At 43.6% G+C, this 19,414-nt stretch overlaps 1 protein-coding gene across 1 annotated transcript in view; it reads right to left on the bottom strand.

Moving 5' to 3' along the window:
• The window catches only part of LOC132833528 (transmembrane protein 201-like), an 88,476-nt gene that overhangs the window by 20,032 nt on the left and 49,030 nt on the right, over window positions 1-19,414 (bottom strand). The window contains exon 4 of the mRNA XM_060851885.1: window positions 9,595-9,894. Coding sequence (XP_060707868.1) covers window positions 9,595-9,894 — 300 coding nt within the window. The remainder of the gene's footprint in view (window positions 1-9,594; window positions 9,895-19,414) is intronic.

The following is a 19,414-nucleotide window of genomic DNA, read 5'->3' as shown; positions in this document are numbered from 1 at the left end:
AAACCTTCTTCTCCCCCATCCCTTTGGGGTTTACTTGGATGAAAAGGTCAAAATTGGATCATTGAACTACTTTTAGGAAACTGCCAGGTCATTGGGACATTGAAATTATAATTTAGTTAATTAAAACTGGGATTGTCCTGGCAAAGCCAGAACATTTTACAGGTGCAGATGCAATGGGCTGAAGAGACTCTTTAGCACTGTTTGATTCTATAATTCGGTCGCCTTTGCAAGGGATCAGCATTTTAGGAATGAAAGCTAGAAGCAAGGCTGTGTTTGCCCATAGCAACTGCACAGGCCGCATCCAGTGCGCAAGCTAGCCTCACAGTTAAGATGCAATAGTTTTGAATTGGAAAATATGTCCTCATGTTTCAATTTTCATTGGAACCACTCAGCCAAGATCTAAAGTTATGAAATCAGTGATGCAACAACCAAAGTTCAAGGATGAGGGAAGTGGAGGATGGGTCATGGTGAAGTGTATGAGGAGTGAGGAAAGGGCAGGGGTAGGTTGAGTGAGACAGCAACAGGCACACTTTTCTGGTTCCTGTGTGATATGGAACAAGACAGCAACATCAACTACACTGACTTCCTGTTTGAGCACTCTAGCAGGAGATACACCGTCAAAGCAAATTGGAGACAGAGAGCGGCTGGCGATCAGAGAGAGAAAAGCAAGCTCCTTCAAACAACAAAACGATAACAATTGGATTATTTGGTTTTTTTCGTGATGCTGATAGAGGGATAAATATCAGTCCAGGCACTGGGGTAAACTCCCCTGCTATTGTTCGAAATAGTGATGTGGGATCCATTGCCATTCACTTGAAGGGGGCATTGGAGCCTTGGTTCAGTGTCTCAGTGCTGTGCTCCTTCAGTACTGAGCTTCTATTATTCGGAGAAAGACAGCTCTTTTCAAGTTTCCTCAGATTTCTAATAATCACTCTAAGTTGTAATTCCTCACCATCTTATTATACAACTTAGTCACTTCTTTGTATTTGCATCAAGTTCTAATATTTAGAGCTTTTTCCAAAAGACTTCAAGTGAGATATTAAATCACTGTGATTTTTATGCTGAATTCCTTTTTCTTAAACCAAATAGAAATCTCACCATGCCCAGGGTTAAGAACTCATCATTTCCACCAGTCTGTGCACTGTCACTCAGAGATAGAGCTGTTTGATGACTATTTAAATCTGCAGGGTAAAGCTTTTGTCTGATTAATCCCTGAAGATGGTCTTCACTTCCTCTTGCTGCTAATTTTCTCTTTTCCGGTCGGTGTATCATTGTCAGTGCCAGGTGTTACACCACCACTGTGGGATCCCTCGCTATAGGAACAGAATAACAAGGCAATCTGATCTTTCTCAATCCAGTTCCTGTAAACGTCTGATGGAATATTTTGGAGATAAGCCTACCCTGGTCAAAATTCTCAACTTCCTTTCCCTGAAATCAATGTCAATCACCTTCTAGCCAAAACCCTCAGTTAATAAAACAGTCAGGAAGGAAATAATCCTACAGATAGATTGAAGCCTCGATGGGAAAAATATGCTAACTGAGTAGCTAATAATAATGGAGGACTCTAATAAAGATTATGAATTGGCCATGCTAAATTGCCCGTAGTGTTAGGTAAGGGGTAAATGTAGGGGTATGGGTGGGTTGCGCTTCGGCGGGTCGGTGTGGACTTGTTGGGCCGAAGGGCCTGTTTCCACACTGTAAGTAATCTAAATTATTCACCAGCCTTGAACTATTAACTGTGCTTTCTTCCCACAGATGTTGCCAAACCTGCCAAATTTCTCCAGTGATTTCTAATTTTGGTTCAGATCTCCAGCACCCACAGTTCTTTGCTTTATTTCACTATTAGAAGAGGGGTTTATGTACTATGACTTGTATTTCAAATCCTGGAGGAAATACAGAAACTGCATTATTTACTGGGTGGCAATGTGAGTTATCCTCATGGCCCTGGCACTCCCCCAGCTCCCACACTCGAGTCTGGCTGATGGGGTGAGGATGAGGGTGAATGAGCTTCTGGTCATTGTGTGGATCCAGTACAGAAAGAGCACTCGATCCTAAGTTCTGAGCACCCACTAAGAGGTGGACTAAACGGGATAGTGAAGCACGGAGGCCACAAAGGCTGGCGGTTACATCAACCAGACTGTACTTCACTAAGAAACATTTCCTAAGGTCAAGTGAAAAAGAAATGTTCTGCCACATCCAGCTCCATCTCACTCTATCCCCATCCCAAGATACTCAATGCTTTGTACAGCATGGTAGAAATTTAAAAAGGTATTGTATTCCCAGCATGGTCATTCCTCATTCTACACCTGAATGATGCATGCACATAGAGAATGTATCCTGTGTTTTGTGTGTTTATGTCTCAGAAACTGCATTAAACTCCGTCCAGTTCAGCTCACATTGAAAAATGAAGCAACTCAATTACTCAAGGTGATGTGGTGGGCGGGTGTGAAAATGGGGTTTGAGGAAGAGGATTTTAATGTGGTTGAAGTACAGCGGCTTACCCCACTAATGCAAGAAATAGATGCTGCTTCCTGAAGTAGCAGCTTTTGGGTTTGTAAAGGTTCACACAAACCCAAGGGGGTTACAGACTGGCCAAGAGTGGTGAGCGAATAGTCCTCAGAGGGTGGGATGATGTGGGCCTTCAGAACCTAATCCACTTCATCAACCTTCTCCCTTACCAAGTTCCAGCGTCATTGCACAGAACAGAGGAGAATCACAGCCAAACAACTTAGATTGAGTTCAATGGTGTCTTAGAGGCTGGAGGTTGTATTATGTGATGGATACAAATGCTACAGGAAGGATAGAAAGGGAGGGACAGCATTACAGCTGTGGTGAGGGAGAATATTTTCGGAAATACATCCAGGAAAGTTATTTGGGTGGAACTGAGAAATAAGAAAGGGATGATCACCTGATTGGGATTGTATTATAGACCCCCCAATAGTCAGAGGGAAATTGAGAAACAAACTTCTAAGGAGATCTCAGCTATCTGTAAGAATAATAGGGTGGTTGTGGTAGGGAATTTTAATTTTCCAAACATAGACTGGGACTGCCATAATGTTAAGGATTTAGATAGAGAGGAATTTGTTAAATGTGTTCAAGAAACTTTTCTGATTCAGTATGTGGATGGACCTACAAGGGAAGGTGCAAAACCTGACCTACTCTTTGGAAATAAGGCAGGGCAGGTGACTGAGGTGTCAGTGGGGGAGCACTTTGGGGTCAGCGACAATAATTCTATTAGATTTAAAATAATGATAGAAAAGGATAGATCAGATCTAAAAGTTGAAGTTCTAAATTGGAGAAAGGCCAATTTTGACGGTATTAGGCAAGAATTTTCAAAAGCTGATTGGAGGCAGATGTTCGCAGGTTAAGGAATGGCTGGACAATTGGCAGCGTTCAGAAATGAGATAACGAGAATCCAGAGAAAGTATCTTCCTGTCAGGGTGAAAGGAAATGATGGTGGGTATAGGGAATGCTGGATGACTAAAGAAATTGAGGTTTGGTTAAGAAAAGGAAAGAAACATATTTAAAGTATAGACAGGATAGATCGAGTGAATCCTTTGAAGAGTATAAAGGAAGTAGGAGTATACTTCAGAGGGAAATCAGGAGGGCAAAACGGGGACATGATTGGCAAATAGAATTAAGGAGAATCCAAAGAGTTTTTACAAATTCATTAAGGACAAAAGGGTAACTAGGGAGTGAATAGGGCCCCTCAAAGATCAGCAAGGTGAGTACTTTGCCTCAGTATTTACTGTGGAAAAGGATAAGGAAGATACAGACTGTAGGGAAATAGATGGTGACTAGATTAGATTTACAGTGTGGAAACAGGCCCTTCGGCCCAACAAGTTCACACCGACCCGCCGAAGCGCAACCCACCCATACCCCTACATTTACCCCTTACCTAACACTACGGGCAATTTAGCATGGCCAATTCACCTGACCCGCACATCTTTGGACTGTGGGAGGAAACCGGAGCACCCGGAGGAAACCCACGCAGACACGGGGAGAACGTGCAAACTCCACACAGTCAGTCGCCTGAGTCGGGAATTGAACCCGGGTCTCAGGCGCTGTGAGGCAGCAGTGCTAACCACTGTGCCACCGTGACATCTTGCAAAATGTCCCGATTACAGAGGAGGAAGTGCTGGATGTCTTGAAAAGCATAAAAGTGGATAAATCCCCAGCACCTGATGAGGTATACCCTGGAACTCTGTGGGAAGCTAGAGAAGTGATTGTGGGGCCTCTTGATGAGATATTTGTATCATTGATAGTCACAGGTGAGGTGCCGGAAGACTGGAGGTTGGCTAATGTGGTGCCACTGTTTAAGAAAGGTTGTAAGGACAAGCCAGGGAACTATAGACCAGTGAGCCTGACCTCGGTGGTGGGCAAGTTGTTGGAGGGAATCCTGAGGGACAGGATGCGTGTGTGTTTGGAAAAGCAAGGACTGATTAGGGATAGTCAACATGGCTTTGTGCGTGGGAAATCATGTCTCAGAAACTTGATTGAGTTTTTTGAAGAAGTAACAAAGAGGATTGATGAGGGCAGAGTGGTAGATGTGATCTATATGGACTTCAGTAACGCGTTCGACAAGGTTCCCCATGGGAGACAGATTAGCAAGGTTAGCTCTCACAGAATGCAGGGAGAACTAGCCATTTGGATACAGAACTAGCTCAAAGGTAGAAGACAGGGTGGTGGTGGAGGGTTGTTTTTCAGATTGGAGGCCTGTGACCAGTGGAGTGCCACAAGGATCGGTCCTGAGTCCTCTACTTTTTGTCATTTACATAAATGATTTGGCTGCGAGCATAAGAGGTACAGTTAGTAAATTTGCAGATGACACCAAAATTGGAGGTGAAGTGGACAGCGAAGAGGGTTACCTCAGATTACAACAGAATCTTGGCCAGATGGGCCAATGGGATGAGAAGTGGCAGATGGAGTTTAATTCAGATAAATGCGAGGTGCTGCATTTTGGGAAAGCCAATCTTAGCAGGACTTATACACTTAATGGTAAGGTCCTCGGGAGTGTTGCTGAATAAAGAGACCTTGGAGTGCAGGTTCATAGCTCCTTGAAAGTGGAGTCGCAGGTAGATAGGATACTGAAGGCAGCGTTTGGTATGCTTTACTTTATTGGTCAGAGTATTGAGTACAGGAGTTGGATGGGCATGTTGCGGCTGTACAGGATTTGGTTAAGCCACTGTTGGAATATTGCGTGCAATTCTGATGCCCTTCCTATCGGAAAGATGTTGTGAAAAGGTTCAAGTTGCCAGGGTGGGAGGATTTGAGCTATAGGGAGAGGCTGAACAGGCAGGGGCTGTTTTCCCTGGAGCGTCGGAGGTTGAGGGGTGACCTTATAGAGGTTTACAAAATTATGAGGGGCATGGATAGGGTAATTAGGCAAATTCTTTTCCTTGGGTTTGGGGAGTCCAGAACGAGAGGGCATAGGTTTAGGGTGAGAGGGGAAAGATATAAAAGAGACCTTCGGGACAACTTTTTCACAAAGAGGGTGGTATGCATATGGAATGACCTGCCAAAGTGGAGGAGGCTGGAATAATTGCAACATTTAAGAGGCATTTGGAAGGGTATATGAATAGGAAGGGTTTGGAGAGATATAGGTCAGGTGTTGGCAGGTGGGACTAGATTGCGTTGGGATACCTGGTTGGTATGGACGGGTTGGACCATGCTGTACATCTCTATGACTCTATGAGACACTCTCTTAAACTTGACCCCTCCACCAATCTTCTGTCTGCATTCAATTAGTTTTAGTGCAAAGTGCTCAAAGTCTACAGCAGCGATGCTGCTGAATAATGGGGGTTTCTTCCCAGTAAAGATACAGCCTTATTTTAAACTAGTGCAGCTTTTCTCCTGGAATTGTAAAGTACAAGACAGTTCCCTTGCACTGAACCTTTCAGCTTCTGTCACATTGCTGCTGATGTTGTTACCCTGCATTCCAAAGCTTCCAACAAGCTCTTCCTTTTTTCTTTAACTGGAATTCTCCTCCTCTCAAACATGTTTGCCTCATTTCCCTTCTCACCTCTTCCCCTTCCCACTGGAACTATGACAGCGGCCTCCTTAACCTTACCTTCCATCCCATCAGCTGCCATATTCAAAACATTGTATTGCCATCTTAAGTTTAACTTAACCATCTTAGTCATCACTCCCCTTCAGTATTTTGAAGGGATCATTCATGTTGACCTACCCCATTCCACTCTTTACAGCTTACCTTCCCTCACGACATTGCCTTGTAAGCACAGCACTTTTTAAAAAGCATTTGGTCAACAATTCTGAGCACCTGTGCATATTTCCTTGCCCTAATCTCCCTAGAGAAGGTAGTGGTGAACTGCTGCAGTCCATGGTTGGGAACAGAGGGGCAACACCTCTGTTTGTACTGACCCTCCAGGGCCCAATCACTCCTACCAGCTTTTCACTTGTATTTGATTGAATAGAGTGTACAGTGCTCACTACTTACTGTGGTCTCCTCTAATACCTGGAGGGCCAAATGGAAACCTCCTGTGTCCTCCCCACTCAAGGATCTTTCCTTTTGTTGGTAAGTTGGTGTGTGAGGCAAAACTGCAGACTGATACCAACAGCGTGGGTTCAATTCTCACTCCGGCTGAGGTCACTAGAAAGGTGCTACATTCTCAATCTCTCCCTCCGCCTGAGATATGCTATCCCTTGGGTTAAACTCATTGTCAATCATTAGAGGGAAGCCTATGGATTGCTGGGACTATGGCAATGTTCTTCCTCTCCAACAGTGTCCAGCTCCGATGAAAGATCATTGACTTAAAACATAAACTCTGTTTGTCTCTTTACAGATGATGCCTGATTTGCCGAGTACCTCCAAGATTTACTGCTTTAGTTTATCAGCATTGGCAGAATTTCAATGTTGTATAAGACACCTAATTAGTGTTGAGAAAAGGTAATTATACGATTTCTCACTTGTTCCTGCAGTGTTGTTGAAGTTCAATAGAAAAGAGCCACTACCTTCCCTCCAACAGGTCACTGAAATTATAGGGCGGCTCATAAAATTGAAGAGAGCATAATTATAAATTAAAAATAAAAGGAATTGCTGGCAAAAAGACAAAACAACACTCAAATCCGATAAACACATTTAAAAGCTTCAGATCTACATTTTAATTTTGACTTTGCTGGAAGTGGCTTTGAGAAAGGACACGAATAAATAGTCATAGAGTTGTACAGCATGGAAACAGACCTTTCAGTACAACTCACCTGTGCTGACCAGATATCCGAACTTAATCTAGTCCCATTTACCAGCATTTGGTCCATATTTCTCTAAACCATTCCTATTGATGTACCCATCCAGATGCCTTTTAGATGTTATAATTGTTACCAGTCTCCATCACTTCCTTTGGCAGCTTGTTCCATACACGCACCACCCAGTGTGAAAAAGCTGCCCCTCAGATCCCTTTTAAATCTTTCCCCTCTCACCATAAACCTATGCCCTCTAGTTTTGGACTCCCCTAACCTGGGGAAAAGAACTTGGCTATTTCTCCTATCCATGCCTCTCATGATTTTGTCAACCTCTATAAGATCACTCCTTAGTCTTTAATGCTCCAGGAAAAAACAGCCCCAGCCTATTCAGCCTCTCCCTAAAGCTCAAGCCCTCCAGCTCCAGCAACATCCTTGTAAATCTTTTCTGAACTCTTTCAAGTTTCACAATATCCTTGTTATAACAGGAAGACCAGAGTTGAACACAGTATGCCAAAAGGGGCCTCAACAATATTGCAAGAATATTTCGGGGTCACAGCAAAAGGTTACTTTATAAAATAGCTACAGCAGGCAGGCGAAGATCCATCCACTGAATTAGTTCACAGAATGATCAATGGATCATTTCTGATCAGAGGCTTTGCGAGCTGTATGGGATCTGAGAGCTGCTTGAGATTCCAAGGAGTTTTGAGAAGAAATTTGCTTCCAGACGGAGAAGAGTTCACAAGCAGACATTCGGAATTTAAGGAGATTTGTACAAGTGTCAGAGATAAGAGGAAGAAAGTCATGATAACAATGCGTCAATATAACCAACCAATCTCGATGGCTTAAATGGCTCTTTTCCCGACCTCCATGACTTGATGGCTGTGACCTGGCATGCACTCTTTGAAAGGACAGTGGGAACAGAATAAATTGTACCATTCAAAAGGGAATGAAAGGGGAAGTTGCAAAGGGCTTTGGGGAGAACGGTTTGGGGGGGGGGGGGGGGGGGGGGGGGGGGGGGGGGGTGTTAGGGCTAGTCTATTTGCTCATTCATCACCTTGTTAAATGGGCTGAACAAACCCCTTCTGTTCTGCTAGATTCTCCATAGAGCACTTCACATCATAGCAATTTGGAAACATCAGCCAGGCTGTCAAATTAAAATTGAATTATGAATAGCTCAGTTTAATTTTAATGAAATTTTACTGGACCAGTGTGAATTTCCTGAAGTCAGGCCACAATGATCACCCTGATGACTAAGACAGAGAGAGAGAACATTTGGCAAGTGTCACATCTTCTGGGTTTGAGAAACTTGAAGTAGCACACTTTTACACTCAAAAAGCCAGAACTCCATTGACATGCCTAAAATTCCCTAACAACTCTGCACATCAGTTCTGCAGTTTGGAACTGGGGGAATGGAAGAGAGTGTGGGGGTGGTAAATGTACATCCACTCTGCAGAGAAAATACGTTCTAAAACTTCCTCAGGCTGAAAGTTTTAGAATCCCCACTGAAAGAACTCTTCTAAGTCACCATATCCAATTCTTGCACAATTTGAAGAGTTACAATTATCTCATTATGTCTAAATGCTACAACAAATTTAATACAAAAAAAATCAAATTATTAGGCCAAGTAGCATTATAATGGCTCCAAGATGATTCTACACAATATAATTGTCAGGTCTGGGCCATTATTTCCAATGGGATTGCTAACTATGACTATAGGACAACCTGACGGCTTCTCCAATTCAACTGATAGCCAAATAACGTGGTTCACACATCCCAGTTGGAATTTCAAATAAAAACATTCTTTCATAGGACATGGGCATCATCACCAGCATGTGTTGCCCATCCCTAATTGCCCTTGAACAGAATGACTTTTTAGACCATTTCTGAGGGTAGTTAAGCGTCAACCACATTGTTACAATTCTGGCATTACATGGACGCTAGATTTCCTTCCCTAAAGGGACATTAGTAAACCAGATGCATTTTCATAACAATTGGTGATAGTCACCAACTTTCAATTTGAGATTCCTGTTTATTGAATTTTAAACTCCACTAGCTGCCATTGTGGGATTTTAACTATGACTCCCAAAGCAATAGTCTGAAGGTCTGGATTATTAGTCCAGTGGCATTACCACTGTGCTACTGTCGGCCTTGAGTGTGAACTCTTTGTTCAGATATGACATAAAAAGTGGGGTGAACCTCCTACCGTTGTTACGTTTAATAAAAGGCCAGAATACCCCTTTTGCATTCACAAAAACGTTCTGGTAAAATGAAAGGATGAGGGAACTGAAGGGCCTGTTTCTGTGTTGTATGACCAACAAAATGAGGAGGTTCACCCTCACATACATTGAATTTTGAAAGGCAGAAGTGTCAGGGTTTAACAAATGAAGTACATACTGTGACTATGAGAAGAGACATGGGTGACATCCTGCTGCAGAACATTACTGGAAACGTTTGTGTCTGATACGTTTGGAGAAGGCCAGGCTTTACGGATTAACTTTCCTGGGCTCTGTTGGATGGCGACGCACTCCGTGAACAATTTGAGTCTTTGTCCCGTGAGGTTGAGACGTGCAGGGCTGATGAGGGGACGCCGGTGATGCAAGGAGCCGGAACTGGATGTTACCGATCCTGCCACTGACGGAGTTGGCGATATTGAGGGTGAAGACGGTCGGCTTCCAGACTTCAAGGAGAAATAATCTACAGAAAGGATGGAACAAACACAGTGGATACAACTCTTGGCAAAAATGCCAACAATCAATCCATCAGGAACATTTCTCAATGTTTCCACACCCAGCCTCAGAGACATTAGTGTTTTGATAAGGGAGTGCTTGAATGAGGATCTTCTCTATTCAAGCCCTCGCAGGGCTCTTGCTGCTTCACAACCAGCATCATCGGAACAGCTGACAACTATATTCCCTTGGGACTGGCTGAATGCACCAAATTCTCTTTGTGCTGACAAGCGACATCATATTTCTTTAACGTGTTGATTTAACAAATGACTTGGAGTTATAGAGGTGTACATCATGGAAACAGACCCTTTAGTCCAACTCACCTGTGCCAACTGGACATCCCGATCTGACCTAGTCCCATTTGCCAACATTTGGCCCATATCCCTCTAAACCTTTCCTATCCATGTACTTGTGGAAATGTCTTTTAAATGTTATAATAGTATCTGCCTCTACCACTTCCTCAGGCAGCTTGTTCCATGTATGCACTACCCTCTGTGTGAAAATCTTTCACCTCTCATCTTAAACCCATGCCCTCTAGATTTGGGAAAAGATTTTGGCTGTTCACCTTATCTATGCTTCTCATGATTTTATAAACTTCCGAGATCACCCCTCACCTTCGTATGGTCCAGGGGAAAAACTCCCTGCCTATCCAGCCTCTCTTTATAATTCTAACCCTCCAGTCTCAGTAAGAGCCTTGTAAATTTTTTTTTAACCCTTTCCAGTTTAATAACATTCTTCTTTTAACAGGGCAACCAGAACTGTACACAGTACACCAAATGTGGCCTCAGTAATGTCTTGTATAGCTCTAACTTGATGTCCCTACTCCTGTACTGAATACTCTGACTGCTGAAAGCATGCCTGCCAAACGCTTTCTTCACCACCCTATCTTCCTGTGATGCCACTTTCTAGGAACTAGGTACCTGCACTCCTTGGTCTTTATTTGACAACACCCCTTCAGGCCTTAACATTAACCGTGTAAGTCCTGCCCTGGTTTGTCGTACCAAAGTGCAACACCTTGCACTTATCTAATTTAAACTCCATTTGCTACTCCTTGACCCCGTTGGCTCAACTGATCAAGATCCTGTTATACATCTGGACAACTTTCTTCGCTGTCCACCAAGCCACCAATTTTGGCATCATCCACAAACTTACTAACCATGCCTCCAGTATTCTCATCCAACTCATCGATATAAATGATCAGCCACATTTTGCTGCCAGTTCCTTCAAGCAATCAAGGTGGTCACACAGCAGAGGGTCTGCGGGATTCTATCAAAATGACACCGTCCTTGGAAAATTCTTGAGAATTGACAAACAAAGTCCAATTAATTTCATAACACCGCATCCGTGTGCCCCCATGTCACACAAAGAAAAAGATAAAATACCAGCCAACAGTGCCATCACACCAGCAGAGCCATTCCCATTCTTGTCCCCACTCTGGGGAAGTGAAAGGAGGATCAGGTTCAGCACTGATCTATGCCCACCTCCCTGAAATGGAAATGGGGTACTGACCCCTGATACCTGCCCTGCCTCACACAAGCAAGTGATCTGATTTTGATAAGGCTGCCTTTGGAATGGGAGGTGAATCCAGACAGGTATCTTCAACACAAGGAGGAGGAGAATCTTGAGTTTTTAAAACAAAAAAAAAATCCATAGGAGGGATTCGACTCTGCACGATGACAGAGAATCAGAAACAGAAACAAAACTAGCCTTTAGTGTTTGAACTATTGGAAACATTTCAGTGAATCATAAAAAGAATGGCATTCTGCACTTGTTTCAATCTAAGACAGAGGGGATATAGGATGCAATAAAACAAAATTTCAAATTTCCTTTAGAAACAACTGTTGCCAAGGTACCCTGTCTGAGATATTGATAATGTTCAATATGGTATTTTCTCCTTTCACAACCTCCTTTGTTCCATTGAATAATTTTCGATTCTTTAACTACTGGAGGCCTGTTTTACTTACACTACATCCTCTGCTCTCAACCTTACACTCCTTTTTCTCTTTCCCCTTACATAGTCCATGCTTTCACATTCAGTCACTCAGTCTTTATTCTGAGACAGACTTTGCGCTGTATGCTCTAAACCCTGTAACAGGTGGTAAGAGATTCAAAAGGCTGTAAATGAAAAGGATAACAAGTCAGAAGGAAAGGAACATTATCAAAGCTGTGTGGAAAACAAGATAAGATTAAAAAATGGCAAAATCAAAATTGGATCAGAAAGGTGAGACAATGCAGAATGAACAAACTCAGAAACGAAGCCCTGACAATTATACGGATTAAATATTGCAATATATAAAGGTTTTAGTCTTGAATCAACCATAAAAAGGACACAAACTGTGAAAGCCAAACCAGAATTTCAACTCCAAATAAAATGTAGTAGGGATATCACAGAATTTAGAGGGAGGGTAATGAAAGATTGATGTCCAAAATGGTCATGGAGAAATCCGCTCATTTCTCCTATCAGTTATGAGTCACATGACACCAGGTGATAGTCCAACAGATTTATTTGAAATCACCTGACGAAGGAGCAGTGCTCTGACAGCTTGTGATTTCAAATAGACCTGGAGGACTATAATCTGGTGTCACGTGACTTCTAACTGTCCACCCCAATCCTACACAAGCATCTCCACATCACACCCATCAGTTAAGCTAACTGTCCTGGTGGAAAAGCATCATGGTATTCATTATCTGTCCAATTACTTTTCCTCTGCCCTTCATTAGGTCTTCTGAGTTTTCCATCCTTCCCTCCATTTCCCAGGGTTTTAAGTTATTTTGTTGCCAGAATATACACGTTTGGAGGGAGAGGGAAAGATTGGAGGAAGGGATGGGCTCAGATTTGGTCAGAGTGATGGGCAACTGTCTGTAAGACACATTTGGCCATAGGAGAAAGTGAGGACTGCAGACGTTGGAGATCAGAGCTGAAAAATGTGTTGCTGGAAAAGCGCAGCAGGTCAGGCAGCATCCAAGGAGCAGGAGAATCGACGTTTCGGGCATAAGCCCTTCTTCAGGAATGAGATGGGTGTGCCAAGCAGGCTAAGATAAAAGGTAGATGGGGAAGGACGTTGAGAATGCGATAGGTGGGAGGTGGTTAAGGTGAGGGTGATAGGCTGGAGAGGGGGTGGGGGCGGAGAGGTCGGAAGAAGATTGCAGGTCAAGAAGGTGGTGCTGAGTCCAAGTGTTGAGACTGAGAAAAGGTGGGGCGAGGGGAAATGAGAAATCTGTCTTCGATGTAAACAGGAACATCTTGTGCATGGCAATTGCTGTTTTCGTAAATTCAAAGTGATGAAGATGTTACACAATGATGAGTACATTTAAGACAGAGATAGCTAGGTTTTTGATTCGTGAGGAATTGACGGTTAAAGGGAGAAAGTCGGAAAATGAGTTTGAGAAACATATCAGTTGTGACTGAATAGCAGAGCAGACTTGATGGGCTAAATGGCCCAATTCTGCTCCTGTATTTTACAGTTTTACATCAAAATGGCATTTCCACCAGGTACAACATTCAGAGATTTAAGGTACAAATCAGAAATCAGTTCCTCACTTATCATGACTAATGTTACTTAGCATTGCACTTCATGCCTTTTTATTTCTGTGACCAGCAGGAATTGAAGATCAATGAGTTGTTGAGCAAAGTTAAAAAAAACAACACCAGATTATAGTTCAACAGGTTTATTTGCTAGCTTTCAGAGTGCTGCTCCTTCATCAGGTGGCCACTTTGTCCATCCCAGTCCAACACTGGCACCTCCAAGTCTAGTTGAGCAAAGATTGTGTACTGACATGCCTGCCTGAAATTTCTTAATAACAGATTTTTTTTTCTTTATTAATAAGAAAGACTGCGATGCTTGATTCCGACAGTCTGGTGAGAATATGGTGACTACTTTTTATTTGAACATGGGAAGGAAATGGCTCACCTGAAAATTTTTTATTTCACAGCAGAAAGAATATAACTCAAATGGGGAATGGATCAACAAAGAGAATACTGTGAAACAGAACCTGCAAGGACTGTGCATGCTTCAGTACCAACCAGTAACTGTACCAACACAGCCATGTCGTTAAACTGATACTGTCCTTAATATTGGACAGTAGCCAGAGGTACAGTACACAATGTACCTTCATTACAGACGGATGATTGATGACAGTTTAATCAGCGGGTTGTCACACGTCACGTGAGGTGGAGAAGATGGGACCTTCAATGGTAACCTCAGCCAGTGGGGGAACTGAACCCATGTTGTTGGCATCACTCTGCCTCACATGCTCGAAACATCGACTCTCCTGTTCCTCTGATGCTGCCTAATTGTCTGTGCTTTTCCAGCACCTTACTCTTTGACTCTAATCTCACAAATCTGCAGTCCTCACTTTCTCCAAACCAGATGTCCAGCCAAGTGAACTAACTGTTCCAACAGGGCAAGATAAATCACTTCTGAATTGATGAAGAATGTTGGATGAAACAGGTTTCCTGCTTTTTACTGACTGTGTGGACCAGTCAATGTTTGTAAAGTATGAAAGTACTCACACTCTGGCCCCTGAGTGCGTCAACTATTTTGAAAACAAATAAAAACACTGCCTCTAGTTATGCACGTTAAAATGTTCAACCTTTTTAACTTCCATTCTCAGCTGACGTTGTGATGATGCTGTGCTGCTTGTTGTGGTATTGGTTTAGTGTTGCGGCTGCTGTTGGGAAAAGCACATGTAACTTTTTTGGGGCAAGTCACAAGTAATGTTTACTTCTATGATACAATAATTATACAAGAAGAAAGTGCTTCTTTCTTAAAAAAAAATAGCACTTTTAGGATAACTGAATAATTTTAACCATATTTTTGGCATCTGCATTTTCACGTGATAAGAATGCAACTTTTCTATTTGACTGTCTTTCCAGGTGTGGCTTAATTATAAAGCACTGAACACAGTGGTTTTGTACACCTGTGTTTTTTTGGGCAAGAGTTGTAAACACTTAATCTAATTATCATTTGGTGTTTTAAACGCAATGTTCTGTGAACCTATTTTTAAAAACATGCACAATTTACAGGGATATTCCACATAGAATAGAACAGTACAGCACTGTACAGGCCCTTTGGCCCTTGATGTTCTGCCGATCTTTTATCCTACTCTAAGACCAAACTAACCTAGATATCCTTCATTGTACTGTCACCCATGTGGCGATCCAAGAGTCACTTAAATGTCCTTTATGTGTCTCACTCTACTACCACCGCTGGCAATATATTCCACACACCCAGCACACACTGTGTAAAGAATCTACCTCTGACATCTCCCCTAAACCTTCTTCCAATCACCTTGAAATTATGCCCCCTTGTAACAGTCATCATTTCTGCCCTGGGAAAAAGCCTCTGACTATTCACTCTATCTGTGCCTCTCATTATCTTGTCCACCTCTTTCAAGTCATCTCGCACCCTTCTTCACTCTAATGAGAAAACCCTTAGCTCCCTCAATCCTTCTTCATAAGACATGCCCTCCAGTCCAGGCAACATGCTGGTAAATCTCCTCTGAACCCTCTCTAGCTTCTAGATCCTTCCTGCAATGTGGCAACCAGAACTGAACACAATATTCCAAGTGCGGTCTAACCAGGGCTCTACAGAGGCATAACCTTTTCAGGGCATAACCACATAAGCAATCCGCCTGCGAATGAAAACTTGGGTGGCAATTTTGAGGGATCTATGGATATGGATGCCAAGATCCCTGTGTTCCTCCACACTGCCAAAAGTCCTGCCCTTAACCCTGTATTCTGCATTCAAATTCGACTTTCCAAAATGAATCACTTCACACTTTTCCAGGTTGAACTCAACCGTGCCACTTCTCAGCCCAGCTCTGCATCCTGTCAATGTCCCGTTGCAACCTATTACAGCCCTCCACACTACCCACCACTCCACCAACCTTCACGCCATTGGCAAACGTATAAATGACTTGGATGAGGAAGTGGAAGGGTGGGTTTGTAAAAGAGCAGAGGTGCCAGAACAGATGCCTATGGAACACGACTGGTCACTGAGCTCCAGACTGAATACTTTCCATCTACTATCACCCCTCTGTCTTCTACAGGCCAGCCAATTCTGTATCCAGACAGCCAAATTTCCCTGTATTCCATGCCTTCTTACTTTCTGGATGAGTCTACCATGGGGAGCCTTATCAAACACCTCACTAAAATCCATGCGCACCACATCCACTGCTCTGCCTTCATCAATGTGTCATCGATCATTAAATAATTCAATAAGGCTGGTGAGGTTTGACCTGCCCCTCACAAACCATGCTGACTATCTTTAATCTAACTATACTTTTCCAAGTAATCATAAATCCTGTCTCTCAGAATCCTCTCCAATAATTTACCCACCACAGATGCAAGACTGATTAGTCTGTAATTCCCAGAATTATCTATATACCCTTTCTTGAATAAGGGAATAACATTTGCCACCCTCCAATCATCTGGTATTACTCCTATGGACGGTGAGGACGCAAAGATCATTGCCAAAAGCGCAGCAATTTCTTCCCTTACTGTAGTAACCAGGATATATCCTGTCTGGCCCAGGGGACTTACCTACCCTTACATTTTTCAAAATTTTCCGCACAGCCTCCTTCTTAACATCAACCTGTTTGAGCATATCCTCACAAACATCCAGGTCTCTCTCAGTAGTGAATACTGAAGCAAAGTATTCATTAAGGACCTCCCTGACCTCCTCTAACTTCAGGTACAGGTTTTCTCCACTATCCCTAATCAGCCTTACCCTCACCTTGGTCATTCTCTTGTTCCTCACATAAGTGTAGAATGCCTTGGGTATTTCCTTAGTCTTACCCACTAAAACTTTTTCTTGGCCTTTTCTAGCTCTAAGCCCCTTCTTCAGTTCCTTCCTGGCTACCTTGGAACCCTCTAGAGCCCTGACTGATCCCTGCCTCCTCAGCCTTAAGTAAGCTTCCTTATTCCTTTTGACGAGATGTTCTACATTCCTTGGGCCATTACATTTCTATTAGGTAGGAACTGGGTGCCCAGATTGGGAACAGATGTTCTCGGAAATACATGACTGAAATGTGGAGGTAACTTAGGGAGCACTTGCTGGTAGTGCTGGATGGGCAAGAAAGGGATGGTAGATTGAAGTAACCTTGGGTAACAAGGAATGTAGAACATCTCGTCAGAACACAGGGATCTCGGCATCCATATCCATAGATCCCTCAAAATTGCCACCCAAGTTGATTGGTTTGTGAAGAAGGCGTATGGTGTGTTGGCTTTCATTCGCAGGCGGATTGGTTATGTGGTTATGCCCTGACCTTTACTACTGTCAAGGAGAGGGATAGGTATCTAATTGGGGGAGGTGGCATTACAATCCTATTAGGTAGGAACTGGGTGCCCAGATTGGGAACAGATGTTCTCGGAAATACATGACTGAAATGTGGAGATTACTTAGGGAGCACTAGCTGGTAGTGCTGGATGGGCAAGAAAGGGATGGTAGATTGAAGTAGATTGACAACAACTCTGTTGCTGCTGCACCTTTCCAAAATCTTCCGCCCAATCTGCTCCTCATGTCTCTGTTGAAGGATCTGTAGAAAACTCCGAAAAAAGTGACTGCTCCTTTCCGGTTTCTGACTTCCACCCGTACTGACTCTGCAGACAAACCCTCCTCGATGACCTCCCTTTCTGCAGCTGTGATACTATCCCTGATTAGCTCCTCTCTGTCTTTCACCTCCCGCCCACACCCGCAATTCCTTTAAAAACATTTAAACCCTGGAACATTGAACAACCAATCCTGCCCCTGTGATATCCAACACTCTAATGTTCGTAACAGGTGCTCAATGGTCAGGAGTACTCCCTCACAGCACCAGGGTGGTGGTGGAGGTGGGTGTGTGTGTGCGTGTGTGTGCGTGTGCGTGCGCGCGCGTGCGGGGGGCAGGTGTGTGTGGGGGGTGTAGGTGTGTGTGGGGGATGTGGGTGTGTGTGGGGGATGTGGGTGTGTGTGGGGGATGTGGGTGTGTGTGGGGGATGTGGGTGTGTGTGGGGGATGTGGGTGTGTGTGTGGGGGATGTGGGTGGGTGTGGGGGGTGTGTGGGTGTGGAGGGGGGTGGGTGGGGGCTGTGTGGGGTGGGGGCAGATGAGAGGTGTATGGGGGGGTGGTGGGTGTACGTGGTTGGGACCCAGGGAGATAGGGAGGAAAGAAATCAATCTGCAAATGGTACAGTTCAGAAAAGAAGTGGGTCAAACAGTCAGGGCAGGCAGGGACAAATCAGAGAACAATTTAGGACTGATAAATTAAACTGCATTTATTTCAGCGCAAGAGGCCTAACAGGGAAGGCAGATGAACTCAGGGCATGGCTAGGAACATGGGACTGGGATATCATAGCAATTACAGAAACATGGTTCAGGGATGGGCAGGACTGGCAGCTTAATGTTCCAGGATATAAATGCAACAGGAAGGATAGAAAGGGAGGTGAGAGAGGAGGGGGAGTGGTGTTTTTCATAACGATAGCACTACAGCTGTACTGGGGGAGGATATTCCCAGAAATACATCCAGGGAGTTTACTTGGGTAGAACTGAGAAATAAGAAAGGGATGATCACCTTATTGGGACTGTATCGTATAGATCCCTTAATATTCAGCAGGAAATTCAGAAACAAATTTGGTAGGAGATGTCAGTGAGAATAATAGGGTGATTATGGTTGGGGATTTTAACTTTCCAAACACAGACTGGGACTGCTATAGTGTTAAGATTTAGATACAGAGGAATTTGTTAAACATAGAACATTACAGCGCAGTACAGGCCCTTGGCCCTCGATGTTGCACCGACCTATCACACCAATCTGAAGCCCATCTAACCTACACTATTCCATGTACGTCCATATGCTTGTCCAAGGACGACTTAAATGTACTTAAAGTTGGCGAATCTACTACCGTTGCAGGCAAAGCATTCCATACCCTTACTACTCTCTGAGTAAAGAAACTACCTCTGACATCTGTCCTGTATCTATCACCCCTCAATTTAAAGCTATGTCCCCTCATGCTTGCCGTCACCATACTTGGAAAAAGGCTCTCCCTGTCCACCCTATCTAACCCTCTGATTCTATGTCTCTATTAAGTCCCCTCTCAACCTTCTTCTCTCCAACAAAAACAGCCTCAAGTCCCTCAGTTTTTCCTTGTAAGACCTTCCCTCCATACCAGGCAACATCCTAGTAAATCTCCTCTGCACCCTTTCCAAATCTTCCACATCCTTCTTATAATGCGGTGACCAGAACTGTACACAATACTCAAGTGTGGCCGCACCAGAGTTTTGTACAGCTGTAGCATAACCTCATGGTTCTGGAACTCGATCCCTCTATTAATAAAAGCTAAAACACTGTATGCCTTCTTAACAATCCTGTCATCCTGGGTGGCAACTTTCAAGGATCGGTGTAGATGGACACCGAGATCTCTCTGCTCATCTACACTACCAAGAATCTTACAATTAGCCCAGTACTTAGCATTCCGGTTACTCCGACCAAAGTGAATCACCTCACACT

The sequence above is a fragment of the Hemiscyllium ocellatum genome, chromosome 37, assembly GCF_020745735.1.
Source record: "Hemiscyllium ocellatum isolate sHemOce1 chromosome 37, sHemOce1.pat.X.cur, whole genome shotgun sequence".
In the NCBI taxonomy this organism is placed as follows: Eukaryota; Metazoa; Chordata; class Chondrichthyes; order Orectolobiformes; family Hemiscylliidae; genus Hemiscyllium; species Hemiscyllium ocellatum.
The sequence above is the reverse complement of the archived record's forward strand: the minus strand, read 5'-3'. Positions and strand labels throughout refer to the sequence as shown.